The sequence below is a fragment of the Vidua chalybeata genome, chromosome 4, assembly GCF_026979565.1.
Source record: "Vidua chalybeata isolate OUT-0048 chromosome 4, bVidCha1 merged haplotype, whole genome shotgun sequence".
NCBI lineage: Eukaryota > Metazoa > Chordata > Aves > Passeriformes > Viduidae > Vidua > Vidua chalybeata.
In genome coordinates, this window is record NC_071533.1 from 44,981,583 (window position 1) to 45,007,124 (window position 25,542).

The 25,542-nt window shown below is 35.3% G+C and overlaps 1 protein-coding gene across 1 annotated transcript in view; it reads right to left on the reverse strand.

The window, feature by feature from the left end:
* PALLD (palladin, cytoskeletal associated protein) overlaps positions 1-25,542 on the reverse strand; it is a 190,485-nt gene that overhangs the window by 163,780 nt on the left and 1,163 nt on the right. The window contains exons 2-3 of the mRNA XM_053940874.1: positions 24,909-24,959; positions 18,189-19,229 (exon numbers count right to left, since the gene is read on the reverse strand). Of these exons, the coding sequence (XP_053796849.1) occupies positions 18,189-19,228 (1,040 nt within the window). The 5' untranslated portion in view covers position 19,229; positions 24,909-24,959. The remainder of the gene's footprint in view (positions 1-18,188; positions 19,230-24,908; positions 24,960-25,542) is intronic.

The window sequence follows — 25,542 nt, forward strand, 5'->3', positions numbered from 1 at the left end:
GTACAGGCAGCTCTAAACCATGTACTTCACACTTCCTAGGACAGCCTCCTAACCTCTCATTCAATTTTCTTTTTTTTCCATCTCCTTCCATTTATCCTTACTGGACTGCAATTCAAATATTCTTAACCAAGCACTCTCTCCTTCCCTCTTGCCCTGGTTTTCAAGAGCTTTTTATCTGGTCAGTTCCCAGATTGTTCACAGCTCCTGACACTGACCTCTTATGTCATTCAGTGCTGATCCTAAAAGCACCCTGTACTCCTGGCCAAAGCTTCTCTTTGAACTGTCCCAGTCTCTTTAGCCTAATGGAGAGCAGAGAAATCCATGAGCCTGTGAAGGTTTATGCTTCTTGGATTGGGTTCTGAGATTAACATAGCAAGTACAATACATAATCTTTGCTTTAAGGCAAAATTCCTCAATCATGGAACTACATGCAAATCCAGAAAGAACTGCAGGTTGCAACTTGGCCAGCTCTGAGTAGATTTTCATAGGAGTGGCAAAAGGCACATCTCTAGCACAAAGGTTGCCCTATATCAAATTTCAAAATATGCCCTAAAGAATTGGCAGGATAATACATATATTACTGGGCACGATTTTATTTTAATTCAGGCAAATGAAACACCTAATTTTCTGCTCATTCCTCTCTTAAAAAGAAAAAAACCTAAAAATCCCACACCCTTAGCAGTCACAAAATCCTTCCCAGAACCTTTTAATTGGTTGGGACTTTTGAAGTTAAAGGATAACGAAGCTGTGATCAGCAAGTCTTCAAAGGATAGAACCAATTAAGAGAGGTGTGGATGCCCCCAAAGAAATAATTTATAATGTGATGTCATTACAGTATCTGGCATTATGAACCAGAATGCACCAGTCCTGCAGAACTAGCAGGACTGATGCTGATTCTCCTATGTTATCCATGGTAGAACTCCTACACAAGACTGATAAAGAAGAAGGAATCTCACATTCTCTCCAAGACACTTTCTGTTGCAACATCCATCCTACTTGAGCAAGAGAGGGGATCAGGCTGCCTTGATGGAATAGAATGTTTGTGTCTAAGTCTTAACTCCCTCTACTTCACCATGAAGTACATGAATATTGTGATTGTTCAATTATTCACTAAGAAATAATCACTGTCACAATTCATATAGCAAATGTAATACAAGTAGTGACATTTCAAAAGCATTATAAACTGGTGTGCTTTCTGAAACAGAACTTTTTTAGTACATAATAACATATTGTGGTAGCTTTGTCCCCAGAAGTAGAATAGTAGTCAACAATTTGCAACTGTCTTAAGCAAAATCCTATTTCACTGTTCAAATTTTAGCAGCGTGAAGTTTTCTGTACAATAAATAACAGTTCTTTTAAAGATTCAATCAGTAACCAAAATCCTTTCAAGTTTGATTTGAAATCCCTCCAACCATCTACAGCCTTCCCCTTTGTCCTTGCTCCTCCAGCCTTAGTTTTGTATAGATTCATTCATGCAATGGTCTTGCCACAAAGACTTTCAAAAAAGTGAACAAACTCACTTGGTACAACAAAACAGGAGAAGCAGAATATATTTGCAGGACCCATCACTGAACTTTTCAAGACTTATTGCTGACATTGACTGTGCCAAGACTCAATTCTGTTAAGTGAAATACTGCAAATATGGTATTTGAGTGTTTGACTTTATGGTGACACATTTGTACTATAGTAATGAATAATATATGCTGTTCTCTAGTATATTTCACAGTATACTGCTATTCACTAGTAATAAAGTTCTTACTAAAACAATGGTATTCTGTCGTTTTCCCCCTCTTCCCTACCCAATTAAAACATATTTTAGATAAATACTGAGAAAGAGTTAGACTGCAGTCGACTCCGCAGTCGACTTTTCAAACAAGAAGTTCTGTTCTTTAAGGTGACAATCTAATTCTAGAAAGCAGTGTGAAATGAAGTTAGTGTCTTTAAAAATATATTACTTTTCAAGTTACTCGATACCTTCACTCTCCCAGAGAAAATTTCCTGCTCTGGCTGATGGCCAAAGAGATTATATAGTAAGAGGCCTTTTGCCTTTCATTATTTAGGCAATATTTCATACTACTACAATGTAATCAAAACACTTCCTTTCTAGCCAATATTTGGCCCTAACACAGATCAACATTTTTTCCATTGGTATTTTTTAGTAGCTGCTCTGAAGAAAAACATCATTAAATCTCAGCATTTCTTCATTTTGCCTTCATGCTGTGATAAATATCAAAAGTATTCTGTTAGATCTATGATGACTACTCTCAAAGGGTTCTCAGGCTATAAGGTTTCATGAAACATAAAATTAGAAAAGTGAAAGGATTCAAATATTAAGTGAAAGGATAGTTTTATTTCTCTAAATCCAAAATCTAGAAGAGGTACTTACAGAAATAATATAACCACATGCAAATAAGAAAAAAGATTCAGATACATTTTAAAAACTTGCAACAATTGTAATTTATTTGTTTTTCTCACATCAAGTTACTTTCCTGATTCCTGCAGAAAAGCAACAACAAAAGTAGTTTTATTTTCAAACCAAGACAAGAGAATCTCTACAGAACTTGCTGTATTGAGTGAAATTACACAGAGCATCTCTAATTTGTCTTCCTAGAAGAAATAGGGTTTTTGATCATCAAGGGGCCAATACAGAGGTTTGCATGAGAGACACAGAGTATTGTGAAAGCATGGTAGACTATCATCTTTTCATAACAATGTCTGTTTGTATGTATGGGACAGATTCAGCAGGTACAGGCTGATTTGTTAACAAGGAGCAGAATAAAGGGGTCAGGAGTTCTAAATTCTAATGGTAGCTCTGGAATGGGACTTGATGCTCTGGTTACAACCACCACAGCCTTGTCATAGTCATTCTCTACAAAAGAGTGACTTAATGAAATTCTATATCCCAGATGAGATGTGGCTATAGTTACGGTGCCATAGAGCTACAAAAATGCAGTAAAACTCAAGTCCGGTGAAAACTGCAACACTCTCACAAGATTAGGAGTAGTAGTAGTAGTAGTAGTAGTAGTAATAATAATAATAATAATAATAATAATAATAATAATAATAATGCTGCAAACCCCAAGCTCCATCCAACCAGATATGCCTTATGCTTACAGGCCAGAGTGATACTTGCTTTTCTTGCATCACATGATATTGTTGTGGTCCATTAGGAGAGTAAGTAACTAAGGGACCATGAGGTCTGATATTCTACAGATTTCTTTAGTTCTTTAAGCTCGTTACATCAAGTAGAAGGCAAAGCTCTTTTCTATTCACTAGCTTGCCCTGCCCCATAGTTATCTCTCACTAGTGCCATGTTTTATTACAAGAGTTTAAGACTTGAGAAATACGTGGAAAGTACATTAACCTGTAAGACCCTTGAAATCAGTCTCCTAGCTTTCTATTTATGGCACTGTGTTTATGATGAAGGGCATTTTGAAATTGGAACTAATTGTGTAACATGCTTGCTTTGTTGAAGCTTTAAAGTATGAAAGATTGTTAGAATACTGAAGTAACAGTCAGGAGCCTTCCTGTCTCTTGCTTGCTCTCTTTAAACACTGATGGGCTTCAAAATCAATCTACCATGCAAATTCCTCTTGCTTTACTTAACTACCAAATCAGAACTGGACACTGCCAAGCCATTGCAAAATATGACTGCAAACTTATCATGGGCCTGAAACAAGTCCCGTTGCAATGGGGTCCTTTACTACATATTGTGCTTTTCTATTGATTCAGGCCTTGGATTTAAGAGAACTCTTTAGTACAAGAGCTTGCATTAAAGGCAGTACTAAAATAGTGATCTTTCCTCCCCTCCCTGCCAAACAGTGAATAACTAGCAGTATAACTAGCAGGAATAATTTAAAACTTTCCCAGAGCTATTATGTAGAAAAAGTGTATCTGTCAGAAATTAATCTCCCTCCAGCCTAAATGGTCAGTCTCAAAGATTTTGTTATTCCATTCTTCAGCAAGCTGAGAAAAGGTTCCATTTTATTCTATAAGATTCACTAAATAAACCTAGCAGAACATCTGATATAATTGATTTTATAGCTGAAGCTATCCTGCTTCAGCTTATGCAAGAAAGATTAATTTTAGAATACCAGCTGCCTGCAGTATTGTAGAAGCCTCAAAAAATCGCCTCCTCCTTTTCCCTTTGGCCCACAATACACGGTTTTCTTGGAAGTCAAAATGATATGTGCCAGATTGAATATTTGATACTGTGTGTTAAATAGGTTTTTTGTTTTGTTTTGTTTTGTTTTGTTTTGTTTTTTTAAGAAAAAACAACACAGTAGTTCTTTAAACTGCCTCATAGGACTTCAAATAGATGACAATCTCATGTGCACTTATTCATACATTTTGTTTTCCAGGCATAAAGTTTGAATAATACTGGTGATACACTAAGCACAATATGAAACCTACATTCACTGCAATAAACATGGAAGATGACCAATTAAAGTCCTCACAGAAACATTTACTCTTAAACTGAATAAATAGCATCTTCTTAAAATGGACCAGAAATATGCTCATGTATGTCAACCACTACTCCTTTATTTCAATTTCTATGTTTGTTTCAGTAATCTTCAATATGCCATGCAATTTGCTCCATTGTTGCTGGGTTTTGTTGTTTCATTTTGGGGGAGAGAGTCGTTGTTGGGTTTTGGTTTTTTTTGTTTGGTTTTTTGTTTGTTTGTTTGGCTGGTTGGTGTTTTTGTTTTTGTTTTGGTGCTTTGTTGTTGTTGTTTTTATTTTTATTAAAGTAAGGAAAAGCAAAGCACAGTTCTTTATGGCAAAATAAGTGAATTTCCCTGAGATTGAGAGTCATGTGTCTTCCTCCTGAGAAGATTATGTTAGTCCTCGATACACTGCAGAACAAAGAACCAAAAAAGAAACTCCACATTTTAAACAGCCTACTGACACTCTAAACAAAGGTGCAAATAATTGTTTTATAGCAAGGAGTACATGTGTGTTACGTCACCTCTGAAATTCCTTCTACTTCAGATGGTGGGTGTTAAGAATTATTATTACACTTTTCAAGACTGGAATGAAAAGTTCATTGCCATGTTTACACCTAAGAGATACATGTAATATAAATGGAATGGGTAATGGAATAGTGTTAAAAATCCCCCACTAGCTCCCATGCTCCAGTATATTTGAGAATTGATTTCACATATTCAAAGTTTTTGATGCTTCCATTCTTAATGTCTACATGGATCTTTTAATCTTTACTTATTTTTAAGTCAGCCATGAATTTAGTCGCAGTATTTTAATGACCAATGAGGGAAAAAAGCATTTCTGTTCAAAGACTATTATTAGATGCCTCCTATATGACCAACTATTTTGAGGGAGATTATATAACTAACTAGATAGTTTCCATTTTGAGTACAGGGAAAAGTACTAAGAAACTGTATTTGTGCTGCTCACTAGGAGTAAATGAGCAAGTAAGAAAATAGAACTAATATAATATGCAAGGCAAAAATAAAATGGTGTGAAGCTATGCCCTGTGCACTACTCACCAAACAGCAATCAAGAAAGAATTCAAAGGTTGAAAACTTCTAAGCAACTAAAGAAAGAGAGTTCTTCTAAAGAACAACAGAACAGCATTTTGATGAAATTCTTAACACATTTCACATATCAAGAACTTCATATTGAGGGCGGACTGGTTCTATTTGTGGAAAGACAAGAAAAATCAGCATCACTCTTTCTCTCTGGAAATGGAGGACAGCCTACGTTCAATGTATCTAAATGTACTAGCTCAGCTGAGGCAGTTAAAAAGAAACAAAAAGACAGCAAGAGGCTAAAGTAGAGGTATAACTACTTAAAAGTCTTAATTGTATTCCAGTGGGAGCAGAATTAGCATCTTAGTAAAATACCTTGCAACACATTATGAAGCTTTCTCGTTCTAATCAAGACATCTGCAGCTGAGTTTCCATAGTCTGCTTCGATCTTCTAATTATATTTGAAAACCAGACCTAATCTGAGGAAGAAATATCCCTAGATTTAGATTCTGGATCCTATGCATGAGTGAACTATTTTATACTGTGAAAGTGAAAATTTTCTGAATACCTAAAGGAAAAAGTAGGGAGAGATGAAGACTCTTGGTAGACATACAGGGTTATGAAGGCACTTTATTTCTCAGAGATAACTGACCTTCTGAGAAAAGAAATTGCTGTTACTTGAAGTACAGGTTTTAGGAAAAGCAATAAGAGGATAGGCACAGATTGTAGTACTAAATGCTTTTCCACAAAAAAGGTATCTCTTTTTTGTTTTTGCAAATTACTAAAATAATTTTCAAAAGCAGAATACTCCATTAGTAATATAGACAAAAAGTATACAGTAAAACACTAGGAACTTCATCTGTTCTGTTCTATGTTTATGTATCTTCTTATAATGTTCTACTTGTAGTTTAATTAGTAGAAATAAGTAAAGGATATTTCAATTGAAAGACAGTGTCGCTGGCAAAAAAGGAGTCAGATTGTAGTATTCCTTCTAAATCTGCTCCCAGTAACCTCAGCTTCATCATTTATGAGCAGGAGGTAAGATTTTTGATGATAGTAGTGGGAGTCCTAAAAGAGATGTCAAAACCAGATTGTACTAGCAAAGAAAAAGTTCCAGTAAAGGCTGTGCCTTAGGCCTCTCTCTAGCATTGCAAAGCAGTGGCTGTTTCTTCAGTTCTTTCATTTCATTTGCATGCAGTGTAGTTTTCTTGCACTGCCAATTCACAGAATGCCTTAGTCATATATGGGAAGAGCCACACATAGGGTCTGTGGTTCCTCATATCTCCCACTGTCAGACATTTGCATTCCGAGAATCTTTATTAGCTGTGTGGAGAGCCTTTCTAAGGAATCAGGAGTTGCTTATTTAGTCTCTGACATTCCTTATCTAATTAAGCTATTGCATGGGTAAGCCCAGATAGCTGCCAAAAGTGCAGCTACAGTGTTGCCAGCCACCACTATGCAAATTTCAGTTAAAAAATCAGACATTTCACTTTGAATTGCAGTAAAGTTGGATAAATTGTTCTAATCTACATACCTTGGTATTAGTCCTACAGTTCTTGAGGCAGCAAAGGGCAATCTATTTACAGAACAATGGTTTTGCCTTCAGCTTGTTTCTCAAAACTCCGTGGACTGGAAAAGCAAACTTCATAGAACACCATGTAAACTGGATGTAAACAGAACTTTAACTTAAGTGAAGACTTCTGTTTTCTAGACTGCTGCGCTTTTGTTTGTCCCATGTTTGTTCTTGCAGCTGTATAAACCCTACTACAACATTGAGTCAGGTTTCAGGTTGTAATAATCCCTGCTGCAAATGTTAAGATTAGTAAGATTAATTCTTTTTTTTAAGAAAAAAAGAGAAAAGAAAAAAAAGAAACATACTTAGGTCTACTGAGATTACTGCAACTGCTAGTTTAATTGATGGTGGAGGGTAAGGGGATCTGGCAAGGCTCTGTAAAAAACAGTGTCAATAATAGATTTATCAGGTAGTGTGTCTCAGTTGGAAAAGTGAACTTAAGTTCATAGATTCATAACATGTCCCATAAAAATTGTCTGATTATGGGCCTTTCCCAAAAAACAGAACTGAATTTGGTTTTCACAAAGATTAGGATAAATTCTCTTAATTTCACTTGAAAATGGGGAACCAGTAGTCTAGATTGAATAATTTGCTCTAAGATCAATGTTCTCACATTCTCTGGGATATTAAAAGAGTTCACAGTTAGTAATAGGTGCCCATCAGTTGTATAAATGAGAGATGGATTCTCTTTGTCTAAACTTTTCCCCTTGGCCACCTGAAAAGCACAACTTTATCAAATAGGTAAAGATAAAGAAAAGCTGTTCACATATTATACAAACTGATTTTATAAAGCGCTGAAATGCTCACGTGAAAGGCACTGCATAACTGCAAAGTAAGCTATTTTTATAATGCTAATGTATGCATGAATTGCAAGTACATAGTATTAATAACATTAAACAATGAATCACTTTGATTTGAAGCAGCATGTTAGCATTAGACTAAAGGAAAAATAACAGATATGCCTTCATAACAGATTTGTTGCAGAAAAATTTTAGTCTCCTAAAATCTATCCTGAATCTAATCCTAAATCTCCTAGTCTCTATTCTGACCTGCAGGTAGCTGAAAAAAAAAAAAAAAAAAGAACCCCAGTATTTTAGGAGTCATTCTATCTGTAAATTACCTTCAATCCTCAGGCATTTTAACTTATTTCCCTTTCCCACAGAAGTCAGACCTATTCAAGTTCACACTACTCCCAATCCTAAAGTTGTGTACTCATCTATGCAGAGTAGTATCACACCAACTGGTAGCACACTACTTGTAGGCAATAAGGTTCTTGGAGACAGATCAGTAACAAACATTTTGAACATGCAGTAATTCAGTACATCAGATGAGATACTTCTGTATAGGTCTTTGGCCCTTCTGCAACTTTCCCCTGGCAAATACAGGTGAAATTATCTAGTCGAATGATTCCTCTTATTTAATAAATAATTATAATAAAAAATAATATTATAAATAAATAAATAACAATAATATAAATAAATAATAATTCCTCTTATTTAATAAAACTGCACTTTTTCTCTATCCAGATTAGCTACTTATTTAAGTAGGATAATTTCCTGATTATAGAAAGATATCATATGGGTATTGATTCAAATTTTCAATACTTAAACAAGTCCCTCAGTGTTTCAGCTGTTGCAAATTTTTTCCTATTCCTACTGATCAATTCCCCTTTTGTGAGTCACTTCCGATAAGGCAACTTACAGAAGCACAGAAACAGAAATAAAGTACATTTCTTAAATTAATAAATGTGAAAGTTTTTCTTGACCACAAAAGCTACAAAACACTTAAATATCTAAGGGGACAATATCTTAGTAAAGATTTATTCTGTACAAAGCTAATCTTCCAAATTTTGTTCATTATCTTAAAGGAAATTCTACCTCCTCACTACATAACTACATCATTTTTAAATATCCCAAAGTGTAACAATCCCAAATAATCTTTTAATGTTCACTTTTTTTCTAAAGCATGCAGAATGTGAAAACTCATGACAACATAAAATATGTACTTGATGTTCTTCCCCCACCACACACCCCAAAATGTGAGCAAAATTGTACAAGGTATAAAACCCTCCATAGCTAACTCCTTAACTTTCCTGCTTTCTTTATATCTTTTTGCTCAGGAAATGAAATATGGATACTATGAGAAGGACTTGAACTTGGATGATCCTTGTGGGTCCCTTCCATCTCAGGATATCCTATGATTCCATGACTTACTTGTTTATTTTCCTATGTTACACGGAATAGGAGGACAAGGGAATTTCTTTTACTCCTTTTACCAATGCATGGGCTGGAAAGGCAAATTTTACTAGTAAATGAACCACATTTCCAGCCCACTTAATAGATCCCTATCAAACCATAACACTTGTTAGAAAAAACACACTTTCCAGATGGGTCCTAGAACCAATAAAATAAGCTCATTATTTACCGCTGTTTAACAATTTTTCTTCTATGTTTGTTCTATTATAAGCTTTTAGTCCATAGTCTTTCCTACCTCCCGCAAAGCCCTGCCAGCTCTTAGAGCCCAACCTGAAGTTTAACATTTTCAGCCATCGGCTACGAATGTTTGCAGAGAAGTCCTATTTGTTTGATTTCATTATTTAAAGGTAGCTTTCACATTGCCAAGAATGCATTTACAGAGTATATTTCAGACATGACATATTTTTATTAGAAAGAATTTTTAAAGCATCAAGTTTCAAAGTTATGTTTATATTTACTTAATTTATATTTATAAAGCAATGTATTGTGTTTTAAAAAGATATGTCCTGTTTAAGTAACATTAATAAACTGCAATAATTGCCCTTAAGAAGGTTAAAGCAACCCAAGATGTGGTACTGCCTTTAGGCAAAGGAGCAAACATGTCAAAGTGTATTAAGCATGATATTTTAAATGGGATTTGGAATGGCACTTCATACCTGTTGAACACTGATAAGTAATGATGCCAGAATTACTTACTTCAAACACTTCTCTGTGAAAAGCCTCACTACTCTTTTCTTCTCTTTCAGCACAAGTAAAATATGCCTAAATCATGTAGGTTAATTCCTGCTTCTGTTCTACTTAGCCTCTACATTTAGTTTTAATTTTCACAGATCACTTTCAATTAGTCCATGACAAGCAGATTGCTGACGTATTTCCTCACTGTCAGGCTTCTTGGCAGTTGATGCTTTGCACAATACTGGAAAGGCCCTGAGACAGCATATAAGATTTATACAAATAAATTCTGAAACATGAAGTAAAAGCAGCCTCTTGGAATTCTGCCTCTGGCACTGTTTCAGCCCCACTTTTGTGGAAAATCTGTATTTTAAAACTACTTCAATTAAAATTTGTTTTTAAACTAAAAATGTTTAACATGGACAAAGCTTGTGTAGTGAAAGAGCTTTCTGAAGACATGCGGTGCCACATTATTTTAAAGTTCAACCAAGTCTCATCCAATTCCTATGTAAATACAAGGCAAAAGTCATTTATGTTTTTTCTACTATGTAGATAGCAGCATAATTTTTATTACTTTACTTTTAAGCTTTTCATGTTATCCATCAAGTATTTTGATAACATTTTCATCTAATCTCTGTGTCTTTTTATAAATACTAGTCCATATGTTATTTATTTTGGGAGTATTAGCAAGGAACTTTAGATCTGCATTCTTTTAATGAGAGGGAGAAAAAGAAGAATAAAAGAATAAAGAAGTGAACTGAAATGTTTTTAAAGTTTCAGAAATGCAATCAGAAAAACTAAACCAGAGACACTGGCACTCACAGAGAAAAATAAAGTACCTGATATGGAATTCTCTTCCTAATTACAGTTTAAGAGAGCAATTCTAGTTCCAATAACTATTCCTTTGTTTTTACATCTGTCTCTTAGAGCACTCATCTTCATGCACCTCACAGGCTTTATTTTTCCAGTTTTCAGGATGAAAAAAACCCCACACAAATAACAAAACAAAAGCATGAAACTTTTAAACCCCAAAATTTACAAGAGTCATTTCCACATTCATGAAAAATGACAGCTGCAAAGAAAGAGAGCCTGGTGATGCACAGAGCCTGTATAATAAAGATGAGGAAATGCTTACATCATGTAGTCAAAACTGTTCTAGAGAGACACACACAAGGTGTGAAACGTAAGAATAACCCCAGTGTCCCAAATCTACAGTTCCTCCTTGGGGCTTTTACAAAACCCAACAAGTAAAGAGTTTGTGTCCCCATAGGCCACCTTCCCAACCACATCCACACATTCTTTTAGATCTTTGAATATTCATTTTGTAACATCAGCAGATTGCTCTGCCTGTTTTCTAGCAATTTTTTTTCTTTTGTAAGACCTCTATAAATGATCCTTTGTAAAGATAATTTCATACAGAAAAGAGCTGTGCTTTCCAGGTACCTATTTTAAATACTGTACTCTATGTGGTATTAGACAGGCAAGCAAGGAAAAAAACCCCACCCTTTCAAACAAAACATTTGGTTATCATTATTGCGGGTTAATTCTAGGAGGAAATTAAACTCTAAATAAGCCACTCCCCTTTCCCCTGCCCCTTCTGGTGAGGGAGGGGCAAAAGCAGAGCCTATGGGTTGAGATAACAATTTAGTGAAAGATGGTTTTCTTAACATCTAAAGAGAATTCAAAATTTTCAAAATCTTTTATAGCAGACCTGAAGGAGGAGAAGGGAGTGGAAGGCTGTGGAAAATCCTCCTCCTCTGTTCCTCCTATAGTCTGGGTATGATTATTGATGAATACCCAGAGGTATCGGACAAGACCAGGCCAAGTGAACAACACGGAATATACACATCCCTAATGACCCTCATTGCCCTTGACACCACTATGTCAGAAACCAAGATCTTGTGGTACATCAACAAAGCAATCCTAATCCCTCTTCCTACTTGGAAAAACCCATATGGACTGGGTTAGGTGCCATACCCCCATGAACAGAGTGAGCAAGGCGGTAACCTGCCATTCCTATAGAGTAGCAACCTGGCTACACCCACACGGCACTAAGCTCTGCCCCCTCTCTGCAACCAGACAATCATATACCAGAGTCTCCCAAATGCTGTTCTTAAGCAGCACCATGGCAAATCTTCTTTCCAAGTGGTTCTAAGGTAAAAGAACTTACTTACAAGTTAAGAAAACTGATGCACTACTAGTGTTGCTCTGATAGGCCAAACTGTTTTTTAAAGCAGGTGGGTACATGACCTACAATGGCTTTAACCCCACTGTGTGTTGTCCCCAGATGCAGAAAATCCTGAGGGTATGGCCTGTTATTGCCACAAAATGAATGGAGAATGGAAAAGGAAATATCTGAAAGATGCATGCTATCCACCTCATACCTGCAGGCCAGAAATCCCTACAGGCAGCCACTGCAATAGCTTTACCATTTGTGCTGGACTATTACCCCTCGATTCCTCAGCAAAGCCCACTGGTCCAGAGCACTGCTCTAAAACAAGCAGAATTAAGGAGCAGTTTCACAAGTCACTGAGGTGACTTTCAACATTACATTCCAGATCTGCTCTGAAAGAAAATTCAAACTCCAGAGATGCCTGGAGATGGCCAGGCCTTACCTGAAAATCAGCAAAAGCAAGAAACAAAAGACACAAGAAAAGCGTGGTATGGTCCAATAAACAAAGAGTACAAAAGTAAATAAATGAGGAGGGAAGAAGGGTTAAAAGAATAATGAGGTCAATGAGGTCAACTGCAAATAGCTATTATTTCAACTTGTAAATGAAAGAAGAAGGAAATGAAGAAAAAAGCCCAACAAAAGTAAAGACATTTTTGATAAAGAGAAATAAAAAAAAAAATATTGTGTCAGAAAAATATTGAGGATACTGACATATAATTTTCATATTGATATGAAAGGGAATGATATTGAAGATATTTTATCTTCATTTGAGTGCAAATAAAATACTAAATGACAACATATTACTGCTGAGCAGATTTCTTAAATGAGTGTACTGCCAGATTAAAATGGCTAAAAACATTTTTCTATTTAATCTCAGCAATAAGTATGCTGTTAACACTTTCAGATGGTTGTCAATGCTCCCTCCATACACAGAAAAACATCCAGATCTGCAAACAGCACATTTTTGACCCAAGGAATTCCTTAGGTACAAGAATATTCTTCCATTATTAACAAGCACCCTCTGTTTGCAAAAGGCTAGTAAGAAGACAGATTAGCAGGATTCTGCTCTGGAAAGATTAGTGGAGGCCCATGGGAGATTTCTGTATAAAAGTATGTTTATTGGAAAAACATTTTAGTAGAGAAAACTATGGAGAGAATTTAACAAAAATGTTTATATTTGTGAGCAATTTGACAACTAACTTCATGAATTATCACCCTTAGGAAATAAATGTAAGATATTCTGGAGACATTATTTACAAAAGGTTGCATAATAAATAAACCACTATTTCTTGTTGCACTGTTCTAGATATTAATAAATATTATAACACTGAAATAATGGAGCAGAAACAATTGCATAAATTGTCGAAGTATTTTAGATCAATTCTAACTGCAAAATATTACATTTTGGGACTCAGGTAAGAATCACCTCAAAGCTCAATACAGGATTGATTTTTTTATTGTATACAAATAATATATATAGCTGTTATTGATTTTCAAGTCACAAGAGCCCTCACACAGAATATATCCTAATCTTTTTTTTATCTTTTATGAATTATTTCTGCAATCACTGTAGCTACCATAATGCTTGTAATCTACTAAATTCTGTTTTAGGACAGATTTCATAGTTCAGAAGCAAATTTTGGTCTGGGGGAAGTAAACAAGAATGGAATTAGCAAATACTTTAAACAAGTTCATCATAAAATATCTTCACTAAAATTTCCATCTTGAATAACACAAGTATGTATATAAGCTAATGAGAATATTTTAAAAGCAGGACCTGCACCATCTAATTCTAAAATCTAACATAAATACTTAAGATTCTACAAATAAAAAAGTAACACAACAATTTTGAAGATGACTAATAAAGACTTTTTATAAGAAAGCAAGGAACACACTCATGAAACAAGTTTTGTTTTTAAGTAAGGACACCTAGAATGGTCAAGTATGTCCCATTACCACACATACATAAATAACAATTCATATTTGATAAAAATAAGTAGCACTAAAGCCTTGCCATTATAGAATTAGTAGAACATTTCTATCTCCCACCAAGGCACTGGTGTTTTACTACAACTACAAAATCTACCTCATAAGAGACTTCAAGAAATAAAACTAAATTCTATCTCTAAACCTCAGATTTTCCTACCTCAAATCAAGTCCAGCAAAGAAGCAGAAACTACAACTGGGACACCTCTTGCCAAGACTTAAAACTATCAAATTTCCAAGACTTAAAACTACCAACTGCTTTGTAGGTAGTTTAATCACTGTTGTCCTGTACACTTGGGTTTTTACACATCTGTGTAGATCTGTGTTAAGCATGAATTAATCTGATGTTCAATTTTCTTTGCATCTCTGCCTGATGGGAGGACTATGGTGGTGCCACAGTTTATTGCATGTTTTTAGTCTTCAATGCCTTTAAAGCCTGTAAAACTGGGTAAGATTTTGAAGCTGTAGAAGTCAACATAATTTGGTTTTATTATAAATTTAAGTATTGTACTTTGCATTTGTTTCTTTTCTCAGAACAGTTCTGGGTTACATGCAATGTTATGAATGTTGTTAATTAATGTTTCTAGGTGCTTAATTAATGTTTCTAGGTGGGGATTTTGCATATTTGTTACAGTCAAATCTAGACAAACAGCACTTACGAGAAGAAAAGGATTATAATGAGAGCAAATTATTTCCTTAAAGCAAAGAAACCCTGTTCTTGTCATGTAGTATGTGGAAAGTGCCTTATTTTAGCTTTGATTTTGATTTTTTCTTTTTTGCATCAATTTGCTGTGGTAAAAGGAAAAGAATATATTTTGCACAAAAATTTCAATGCCTCTTATGCTACAGATGCTGGGTGAATATCTGTAAATATTTTAATCACAGCTTACAGCTCAGGGTAGACCTCAGAAAATACTTTAATCACAGCTTACAGCTCCAGGCAGACCTCTGAAGCAATTAAATGTTCAGGTAGTGAGGTGAATGCTGAAGAGGTCTAAGTTACACCCAGCTGGGATTTGCTTCAGCTAGCTCAAGGCTAATATGAGTATTTTAAACACAGCATTGCAGATGCACTTTGAAGGACAACTACTGACTGATAAATTAGTTTTGAGAGTAAGACAAATTTTGTTTCAACTTATATTTTACATGTTTTAGACCTTCTTTAGAAGGCAGATATCCTAGAACTTTTCAAATCACTTTGTACCTTACTAGGTCTTAGGCTGGAATCTGGGTTGCTCAGAAATGTAAGAATTCTTCTGACCAGTGACAAAATATTCATTTTAAGAAATCTGATCTTTTGCTAATAGAACTAGTAAGTTAGACACTGAACTTCGAAAAAAAAAAAAAGTAATGATTCTTGAAATGTAACTGATTATTTGCTTTTGGATTTCAGCACTAAGATTCTAATTTTAAGTTCTTCTGCCAAAATATTTTTTTTTCTACTTGTAGTACAAAGCTGCTTTGGTCAAGTTTTGTCACTCACACCATAACACTTACTGTTTTACTTTCAGCTGCTTATGGCTATGAACATCTAAGGAACCTAAATTTTAAGAGGCTTTCCTAATCAAATAACCTTCAAATATATACTATGTCCTTACACTACATTTGATGTTTTCTTCAATTATACTAATATTCTGCAGCATTGTTATCTCTATCCTCATAAGAAAAGTAGCAGGATAAAGAAGGATTCTAGCTCAACTTTGTATAGACTGAGGACTTAGAAAGTTTAGCTACAAAAAGCTATGAAAAGGGAAGAAAGCCAGTTCTGAAGATTACTTGGGTCCAGGATAAAATATGAGGCATAGAAAAGCAGTAACATGAGAAAAGATTAGAAAAGCTTATGCAGATTCTTTTGAAGGCCTTTTCCTCTAGTGTCAATTGGATGATTTCATAATTGTCAGTGCTTGATGCAGCTTAAATATCAGCTGTATTCATTATTGCAGTGGACATCTTTTTGAGTGCCTGGCAAAATAAGAACTTAGTGAGTTTCTTGTCACCATTAAACTATTGTTACTTCCTTATGACTTTAGGAAATGTGGCTTCCAGTTTTCTTCCTAGCTGAGGCAAAAAAAAAAAAAACTGAACAAAAAAACCCCACAAAAATCTGAACTGCTTTCTACTTTAATCACGCTTATCACACAGAGTTCCAAAAACAGCCTTTACAGTGGCTATGTTATTGAAACTGGGTTTTCTGGGAAAAACCAGAAGAGCTGCAGCTTAATTTCTACAGATTGCATTGCTATATGCAAATGTACAGACTATGGCAGCCCTGGCTCATGCCCCTTTTCTACATTTCCTGTTGAGCAGATTTTGCATATGCCAAATGGCTCACTCTTACACTTCTCACACCAGGTAACTGTTCAGCTTGTTCCATAGTTCTTTTGGCAATGCAATGCAATACCTTCCTAATATCCATTTCTACTTTCTATCTATTCAGAAATCTTCACAAAAACTTAATGCCTTTTACACATTTCTTTTTCTGTCCAGTTACTTCAGAAAACTGTAAATATTTTGAATTCATATGATTATGGTCTGAAGATTGTTTCCCACATATATTACAAACCAGAAACCCAGTCTAATGAAACAATTGTCTAAGTAAAGTGCTTTAAAAAACTGGATTATTTTCATTACCAAAATACAAGAGAATGGTCAACTATTATTGTATCACTGATGTTTTGCTTTATTTTTAAACCACGTAAAACTCCCATTTACAGAAAATACTTCTGAAAGTAGCACAGACATTCTTTGCTTGCTCTGCAATATGTGGGTGGTTTTAAATATGCTTGTCTTTTTCCACTGCAGCAAATTAACTATTTACTGGATATATATAGGATACACCATAAAACTCCTTTTCATATCCAGAAAGAGGAACAGTGATGTGCCTAGATGATACTATGAAACTGTTCAGAAGTTCCCAGTAATGCTTTTATAGTTAAAAATCCACAACATATTTTTCTGCATGCATTCTCATCTGGAAAGAACCCCTTCCTTTCCCCAAGAATCAGACTTTGGAGTCTCACCCAAACATCACTCAAGTGTTTGCTGTCTCTTAACCCCTGAGCGAGCCTTGGTTTTTGCTCTCTTGGCTCCACAGCAGTGCTCACTTGCGGACTCTGTGCCGCCCGTGCTGTGTGTGAGTGACCTCTTCAGCCAAGTCGGTGTCACTACAGAAAGGACGCGCAAAAGAAGTGCATGGACTTCCGAAGTCAGTAGTTTCTGAGGTGCAGCGGCCGTCTCTTGAAAATCCATAAGGAAACAGAGACGAATGGGGAAATTTGTTTTTAGTGGAAACTTTGAAAAAGTAATTTTTATTAGTAACTGATATGTCTTCTTTCAGTTGTCAGACGGAGAATTATTAATAATTATTAAATAAAATCAATTCAAGAATGGACCATGTATTAATTTGACTGTCAGGGAGCTTTGCAAGAGCCAGAAAGTTAGCATGAATCATATTTGCCACAATGAAGTAATGGCTGTATCTACAGACTGCTAACATAGCACAAGTATGTATGTCAAAAGGGAAATAAGACAGAAGTTACAAATTAATTTATACTGATGTGATTACTTAAAAGTATACTTGATTTTACAATAACCAACCATTATGTCAGCAATGTTTTTCATTACTCATTTCCTCAGTCATTAAGAGCCTTCTTATTTTATGATTCTGCCCAAGTTAAAATTCCAAAAAACAGTTTACAAGGATTTTGGAGACATTCTAATTAATCAGCAGCAAAAACTGTATCGTCTTCTTGAGATACGCTCCTTAGGAGCAAGGTGTCTCTTCTTTTACCTGGATTGATGAAGTTACAATCACATAGAATGTTGCTAGAGCCAATTCTGTTTCTAATTTTGCACTGTGGCTCTTAAATCAAGCAGATGTTAATTTCCTAAGCAAACAGAGTGAAAAATTCTAGTGAAATAAGGACATTAGAATGTGTTATTCTTTGTGCTTTGTAAAATTGCATGTGACTGCCTCTAAGCAGGTCACTGTCATAGCTGTCCTTAAGGTATCTTCCACAATCAGGTGACCTAGCACTTACCTGACATCAGGGACTGGGTTGCCAGCAACTCTGCACTCCAGCAATACTTTGTTTCCTTCAGCAACTTCCTGGCTCCGGAGCTTCTGAGTGAATAGAGGTGGTGAAAGTTCATGCTCTTCCATGTTGATGAAGGGACGGCACAGGACCATTTTGCTCTCCATGATGCTCCCCCTTCCAGAATAGTGTTCTCCATTCAGATGAATTCCAGGTAATTTTTCCTCAGGCTCAGTCTCTTGATGTGGTTTGTCAAATTCCTGGTTCACCAAGGTACTTAAAGCTGGTTGTTTCTTATTAGGTGACAGGTATCCACTGTCTGGAGAAGAAGAGTCCCCATCGGGACTACGGCCTCTTGTCTTCGCTGCCTGTCTAAATATAGATGATAACTCCTCTATGAATGTGGCAGCTTTGTCACACAGCTTGTTCCTGAAAGGAGCTTCTCCCTGTGATGTCGATTCAGAGTTCGGGCTTGTCTTAGGCATACATGGACCACCTTTCTCTGAAAATTTCAGGCTTCTGACAAAGCTGGGACTAGCAGGTAGAAAAGGTGAGGTGCTTGCTTGTCTCCTAGTGACAAAACTATCCTCTGTCTGAGGTGCAGTGGATTGCTCTTTCTGATTCCTTGGGAGAACTGGACTTGCAGCAGATGAAGTCCAACTGCTTGCTTGAAGTGTCTGTAAAGTGTCTTGCTCATGCAGGTTGGTGTCCCTGAAAGAAGGGTCTTCTGAAGGGCTAGAAAGAGAGGTGTTGAGATAATGAGTAAAGTCCGGTGCTGTGTTCTCATCTTCCTCCATGGAATTGGCAATGGCTTCTCTAGCTATGTCAAGGCTCTTACTTATCTCCTCCTGGGTAAGGAAGGCAGAAAGTTCATTTGAAAATTCACCATTCTGTGTGTCTGACAGGGAATCACAGAAAAAGTCATGGTAAGATGAAGCTTCTGACATATTTTCAGGATATCCCTTACTGCTGCTTCTTTCTGGAGAGTAAGTCTCCTTCAGCATTAAAGACAGAGACAATGGTCGGCCACAGCTTCTGTCTTGCATCCTGGAAGACACAAGAACAATTCCTTAATGAAAAAAAGTTATATCCTAGTTCCCATAAGCTAGGCACAAAGCTTTAAGATAAGCAGAACATAATGGTGTGTGACATACCATAAACCTGGTTTTCTATTAGAATAAGCCAGGACTGCAAATTGTCTAGGTGTAAGTGAGAGCACTTAGGAGTAATTTTCCTCATGAATCTTCCCTCAGAAGTATGAAGACATCCTTTGCCTGTATATTGCCTAGCACAATCTTGATTCCACTGGATCAATATGTATATATGCTGTTATTTCCCATCTGATTAGTTATTTTACATCAATTCTATTACACTTCTTTTTTTTCTGGTTTTAGCCTTATGAAGATTTTGGAAATATTTTTACTTTTCTCTTTCCCATAACATTGCCTTCCAGACATTAAACCATCAAATTCTGAGAGTAGTGTTCAACTTGAAACTGTTATGAGGATACACATAAGGATATTTGGATTAGAAATTCCAAGTTATCCTTTCTGTTTAATGTTGATAATGTTTAATATTATTTTACTTATTGTGCTAACATTTTTAACTTGTTACCAATTTAGTAGCACTTCCCCCAACACTGAAAAATGAAATATCAAGCTACCATATGCTAGAAGTAAAGCACTGAAGAAATAGATTTCACGACCTATATATCATCCTCCTCAATGGAAGTGTATAATGTATATTTTGTACCAGTTTCACAAAGCAGAGAAGCATTTATACCTCTCCAGTTTCCCAACATGACTTCAGAATTACGTTGAGCATTCTCTTTAAAGTCAGCAAGAAACAAGACATCAGGGAAACCACACTTTCCCCAAGGAAAGGACTGGCCTGAAAATATCCTTGCTGAAATGTATTTGTCTAACTGGTCACTAGATTGTGGCTGATGAGATCTGAAACATAATTATTGCTTCTGCAGAGCATTTAATTGAGTTGAACATCAGTGGTTTTAATTACCCTGAAAAATTCTCTTATTCTAATGATAATTTCTACAAGAAAAAAAATTACATAAGATTAAAAAAAAAATTCCTTTAATTCTCTACTGATAGTGGAGAAATGGCTTGACAATCACGCGATGCACTCGGATGTATTTTACATCAGCTTGTGCAGGCTCCAATTACCTGTAGTCACTAAACCAGGGCTTACCCAGCATGTAGTCATTAAATGACTAATAGATTATTGGAATTCTTGGCTTAGCATATGTATCTCTTGATATGCCTGTTTGTCTTGCCAACAGATTACAACTCAACGCATAAAAGAGAAGTCTAAGAAACCCAAAGCATTTAGGGTTATTTAGGGTTTGATAGATGTTTTTATAGAATTCAGTGATAAGTTTATTATTTGCTGGGATTAAGTTTTCCTTTCCTGCTATGTGTGTTTACAGGGCAACAAATTTAGCAACCATGCCAATCTCTTGTCAACAAAATCTAAAAAAGTATATACAGTATAACTGACTACCACATAGCAGCTTTAAAGAAAGAATCTGAGAAGCCCAGCAAACAGTTGGTCTAGAAGCTCAGCTGTTCAGGCATAAACTGGATGAATGCCAGGGAAACAAGGGTTAAAACTGCAGAGTTTCTGCCTCTTTAATCTTAGTTATTTTTTAAAACTTCGTATTCAAATGAACAAAGGTGCTATTTAGACAACATGTAAATATCTGTGCTTCAAATGATATCTTTATTTAAATCGGACACACACTGGTTCCTAGCTTGTTCACATCTCAAAGTGACACATTACATACTCAGATAAACTTCCCTGACTTCCAACACTGAGCTGCTCTAATGTTTCAATGGGCTGTTTCATGGGTAGGAACTTATTGTTACACTTACTGTAACCCAACATGATGATTAAAATTAGTTTATTATAAATTAACATATTTCTTCCCAATACTCAGCTTTGTCATTGGGAAAATATAATGGCTACAAATATTGTAATTTTCAAAGCCTGGTGTCTAAATTTAGCTGAATCAGTCTACACCTGGATATTTAGATAAAGTTGATGGATTTAAATGTGCTGGTTTATTGCTAATTTCTAATGCTGATAAGCCTTCTTGGTGAGAAGGTTCCTGAAAATGGGTTTATATGTCTAGCTTTAGGGAGCTGAATGGAAGCTTCCAGGAGAAAGATGTTTTTCAGCCATACTGTAATACATAAAGTCACTATTCTTTTAGAGCAACTTGTAATCACAGAGAACTGGAGGTGAAGTATCACTAACCCTATCAAGTAGCTTAAAAGATCATAATTAGAAGTTTTGAATGCTATTTCTAGCTTCTCCAAGTTAGACTACAATATATTTATAACAGTTTTCATCATCATTACTCATTAGGTAACCTGTAAAGCCATATACTGTATCATTTAAAGACACAAGCATAAATTACAATGTTGCATGCAGATCAACATTATTACATACAGATTATTTATGGGGTCCTATTTGTATATATTTAAAAATTATGCCCTAGTAAAACCACATTTTTTTATCATGCAGTTTAAATACTTATTCAAATCCCAATACAGATGTTTTAAAGAATCATATGGTAAATATTAAATTTGAAATGTACTGGATAACAATAATTTCAGAAAAAAATAGAGTAACGAATCAAATTAAGGTTTTGTAGAGATATATAGTAAAATATGGAAAAACATAGAAAAATAAAGGACTCATTTCAAGACAAATATAAACATCCTGAATTTGCAGAACCTGCCAAATAAGAAATTATGAATTAACATGACCTAATTATTACTTAACATGACCTATCTCTTCAAAAGAATTGTATGAAGGATGAAATGTATCTAGTAAGATTTTTTAAAACAAAAAATGCACATTATTTTTCTCTGAATTTTGAAATCCTGCAAAATTACTCCACAAACACAACAATTATGTTTAGCAGAAAATATAAAACAGATCTTACAATGAGCAGGCCAATATGAAGAGTTCAAGTATAATTAATAGTAGGTAAAGTTGTTTTTCTCCTTCTCTATCTGAATAGGCTTAAAGTTGCTCCAGCTCTTCACTGAAGCTTGCTTGGTCCTTAGTCGAGAAGACTGTGGCCTGTGTGTTACATCCGTCCTCTGTGACTATGAAATTCGTACCCCACTCATCTATATTTGGTAACTGAACTCATGTTTCAGCAGACTGCCACTATCTGGAATTCCAGCAGAAGCAATGTTAGGCCTGGATGTGGCACAAAGTTCTGTGTGCTTACTACTCAGAAATTCAGAGAACTTATCCATTCCCTTTCTATACCATTTTATGGTAACAGATTTTTAATTTTTTTCAACAACATTATTTTCATGATAATAAATAAAATAATTGCCTTTTTCTACTAAGAATAGTTTAAAATCAATAGCTTCCTTGTGTACCTTAAAATCTTGTAGAAAAGAAAAAATTAGAATAATTTAGGTTGGAAAAGACCCTTAACATTTTTGGACTTATGAGCAGAAATACTTTTTGTAATAACTAATAAATAATCTGTAACCATATACTACACTGTATAAATAAATTAACCTACTGAATTTTCATATCTCAAGTGAAATAATACTATAATCAGAAAAGAAGTATCTCCTTCAGAAAATACACAGAAAATCCCTGGAAAACATGTATGCTTTAAAAATACCCCATAACTCTGACACATGTATTACCACTGAAACAATCAATATAAATTTTTGGTTTCTATAGAGTGGTAGAGCATAATGTGTATGAGAGTCAATTCTCCCTTACCGTCTCTGTTAAGGAAGTACTTTCACCTCATTAAACTCCTGTGAGAGTTTAGTCCCAGGGGAAAAAAAAAAAACCAAAAAAAAACTGTCCAAAAGCACTTTTTCAAGCACATAATTTCTGTTAAAACTCAGTGAAAGGAAGAAGTAAACATGAAGACAGTTGGTTTAATCTAGAGACTTTATCACATAGTTTCCAGAAATAAAAGCAATGTGTGGGCAACGTGGTTTCTGCCAGATTGCAACCTATTGGGAGTCACATGCTCCAGAGTGGATAGACAAAATTATAGCTCCAAAGAGATGATACAGACCTCCGTCCCTTCTGCCAGCATCCATTATATCTGCTCTCAGATTTGAAATCATTTTGTACACTGGCATTTGCTCTTAGCTCAAGGTCTTCTAGATACTGCCTTGCATTTTTTACTAAAATTTGTCCCTTGGCAACAATGGAAGTGCAGTAGATGTACTCTTGTGACAGAAGAGCACAAGACACTCAGAGCACCCCACAGGATCCAGACCATCATTATGTACTAACAAGTGCCAGTACCACACATCCTAATTCAGTGGTTGATAGAACATCTTGGCATCTTCATACAGGCAATTACTGTCCCCTAATCACAGCTTGAACAGACTCACTGCAGGACTGGGAATGCTTCACAATGTATACAAACCCCATTTTTGCAGCTTGAGATCCTTACCATGTTGTAGTGGAATTAGTTAAAAGGATTTTATTTCAGATCATTTTACAGTGATTTCACTGTGTCAAATAAGACCAGAACCATGATTCTAAAAATTTGAAGCTGAAAACTGTGCACAAAGAAGGAACTGGTTATCCAAGAGTTAACTACTGTATGCCTAATTTTTAAACAGTCACCCCACAAAGTAAAATCAAGGTCCTTTTTCAGACACCCAGCATCTCCACTAAATGCCTAAGACTTTGCCACCTTGGAATGGGAGTAAAAAATAGCCTGCATATAAACAGCAACAAGCTGCCTTGGGCTATCTTCAGCATTTTCTAGAGGGAGTGGGTGGATGAAATCCTGGTTCTTGCAATTATTTGTTTAAATTTTCAGTTCTGGGAAGAAAATATATCTGCCTGTAGATATTTGCAGAGATATTTTAAAAGAAATTTAGATTTCTGAATACAAATAAAGTACTGTTTTGTGTAAATTAAGTATGCCCAATAATTTTTGTATAGCATGATAGAAACATTTGCCCAGAAAGTGAAAGATTTGTGTTCAATTAATTCCTCTTCAACTGTTAATGAAATGTTCTTCATAACTTGAAAATAGGGCAAGGTTTTATACAGCTCTATTAAGCTATGAATAAATTTTCCCAACATTGTACTTCTATGATTTAGGGAATGCTTATGTCTTTTGATCTGTACTGAATATTTTGGAATCAAGATCTTCCATTTTTATTGCAAAAACAATGTGTATTCTCCTTTATAAAAGTAGTAAAGGCAGTAAATCACTATAAACAAATGGAAAACACACTAAAACTTTGGAACAGTTACACATTTTGCAAGATAAACATGCTTTAATGTGCAATGATGTAACAATTTAGCATTTGCATATAATATTTTAAAATTAATAATAGCATCAAACAAGATTAGAGATATATAGCTAATATGCTCACTCCATTCCTATGGCAATATTATGGAAAATTCAGCTGATGAACAGAACTCCACAGAGATAACAGTTTTCACTACCAATAGATTTGATAGAATGCAGCTGCAGTTTCCCTGAAACCTTAATAATAGTTTCTAACACTAGTCAGCTCGAGTCATTCCAAATCTCATGCCAAAAACCATAAAACTATTCTGTTTGTACCAGCTTACCATTCGATCTGATGAAGATGTTACATAATGCAAAAGATTTTCATCCTAAGATTTTAATTACGTAAAACCAAAATACAGTAATAAGCTCTTTACCCGAATGATTAAGGTACTTACCTGAGAAAGCAGAACTCCTCTGTTATGGTCCTTGTTATTTTGTTTCTTACTCTAAATAGCAACAAGATAAAATACAAGTAGATAAGCAATCTCCTTTCCAAGACCTGAAGTCAAATACCAGTATGCAAACTTCAAATAGAAATCTCTAAGAATTGCTTCTACTTTAAGCAGCAGAGAGAGATACAACCTCCTTTACCAGTTGCCACAGAAACCTCCAGTTATTTTGAGTTACTAACAGACATTTTTTCCACCTCTGAAAGAGCAAAGAAAATAATCTGGTTGCCTGTGCTTAAACAGATTGGGCCAATGTCTTGCTGTAGTTTGATGCATCGCATCGCTTTGTTCTTTAGTTTTCCCTCAGTATGCAAAAAACATTTAATTTTGCTTGTAAATACATAGTAAATGGATTTTTTTACATAGCTAGAGCTAATCTATGTTTTCATAGAGTGCATTGGAAGTATCGACCTGTCATATATGTATGAAAGTGTCAAATGTAGTAAGCAGTGTCAATAGTATTAAAATACAATTTTTCCAAGTTTCTCTGAGGATCTTAGGTGTGCAGTGGGAAAGCTTATACACCTTCAGCTTTTGCTAGAAGTTGTATTGGTAATTGGTCTGGAAGAAATACAGCAAT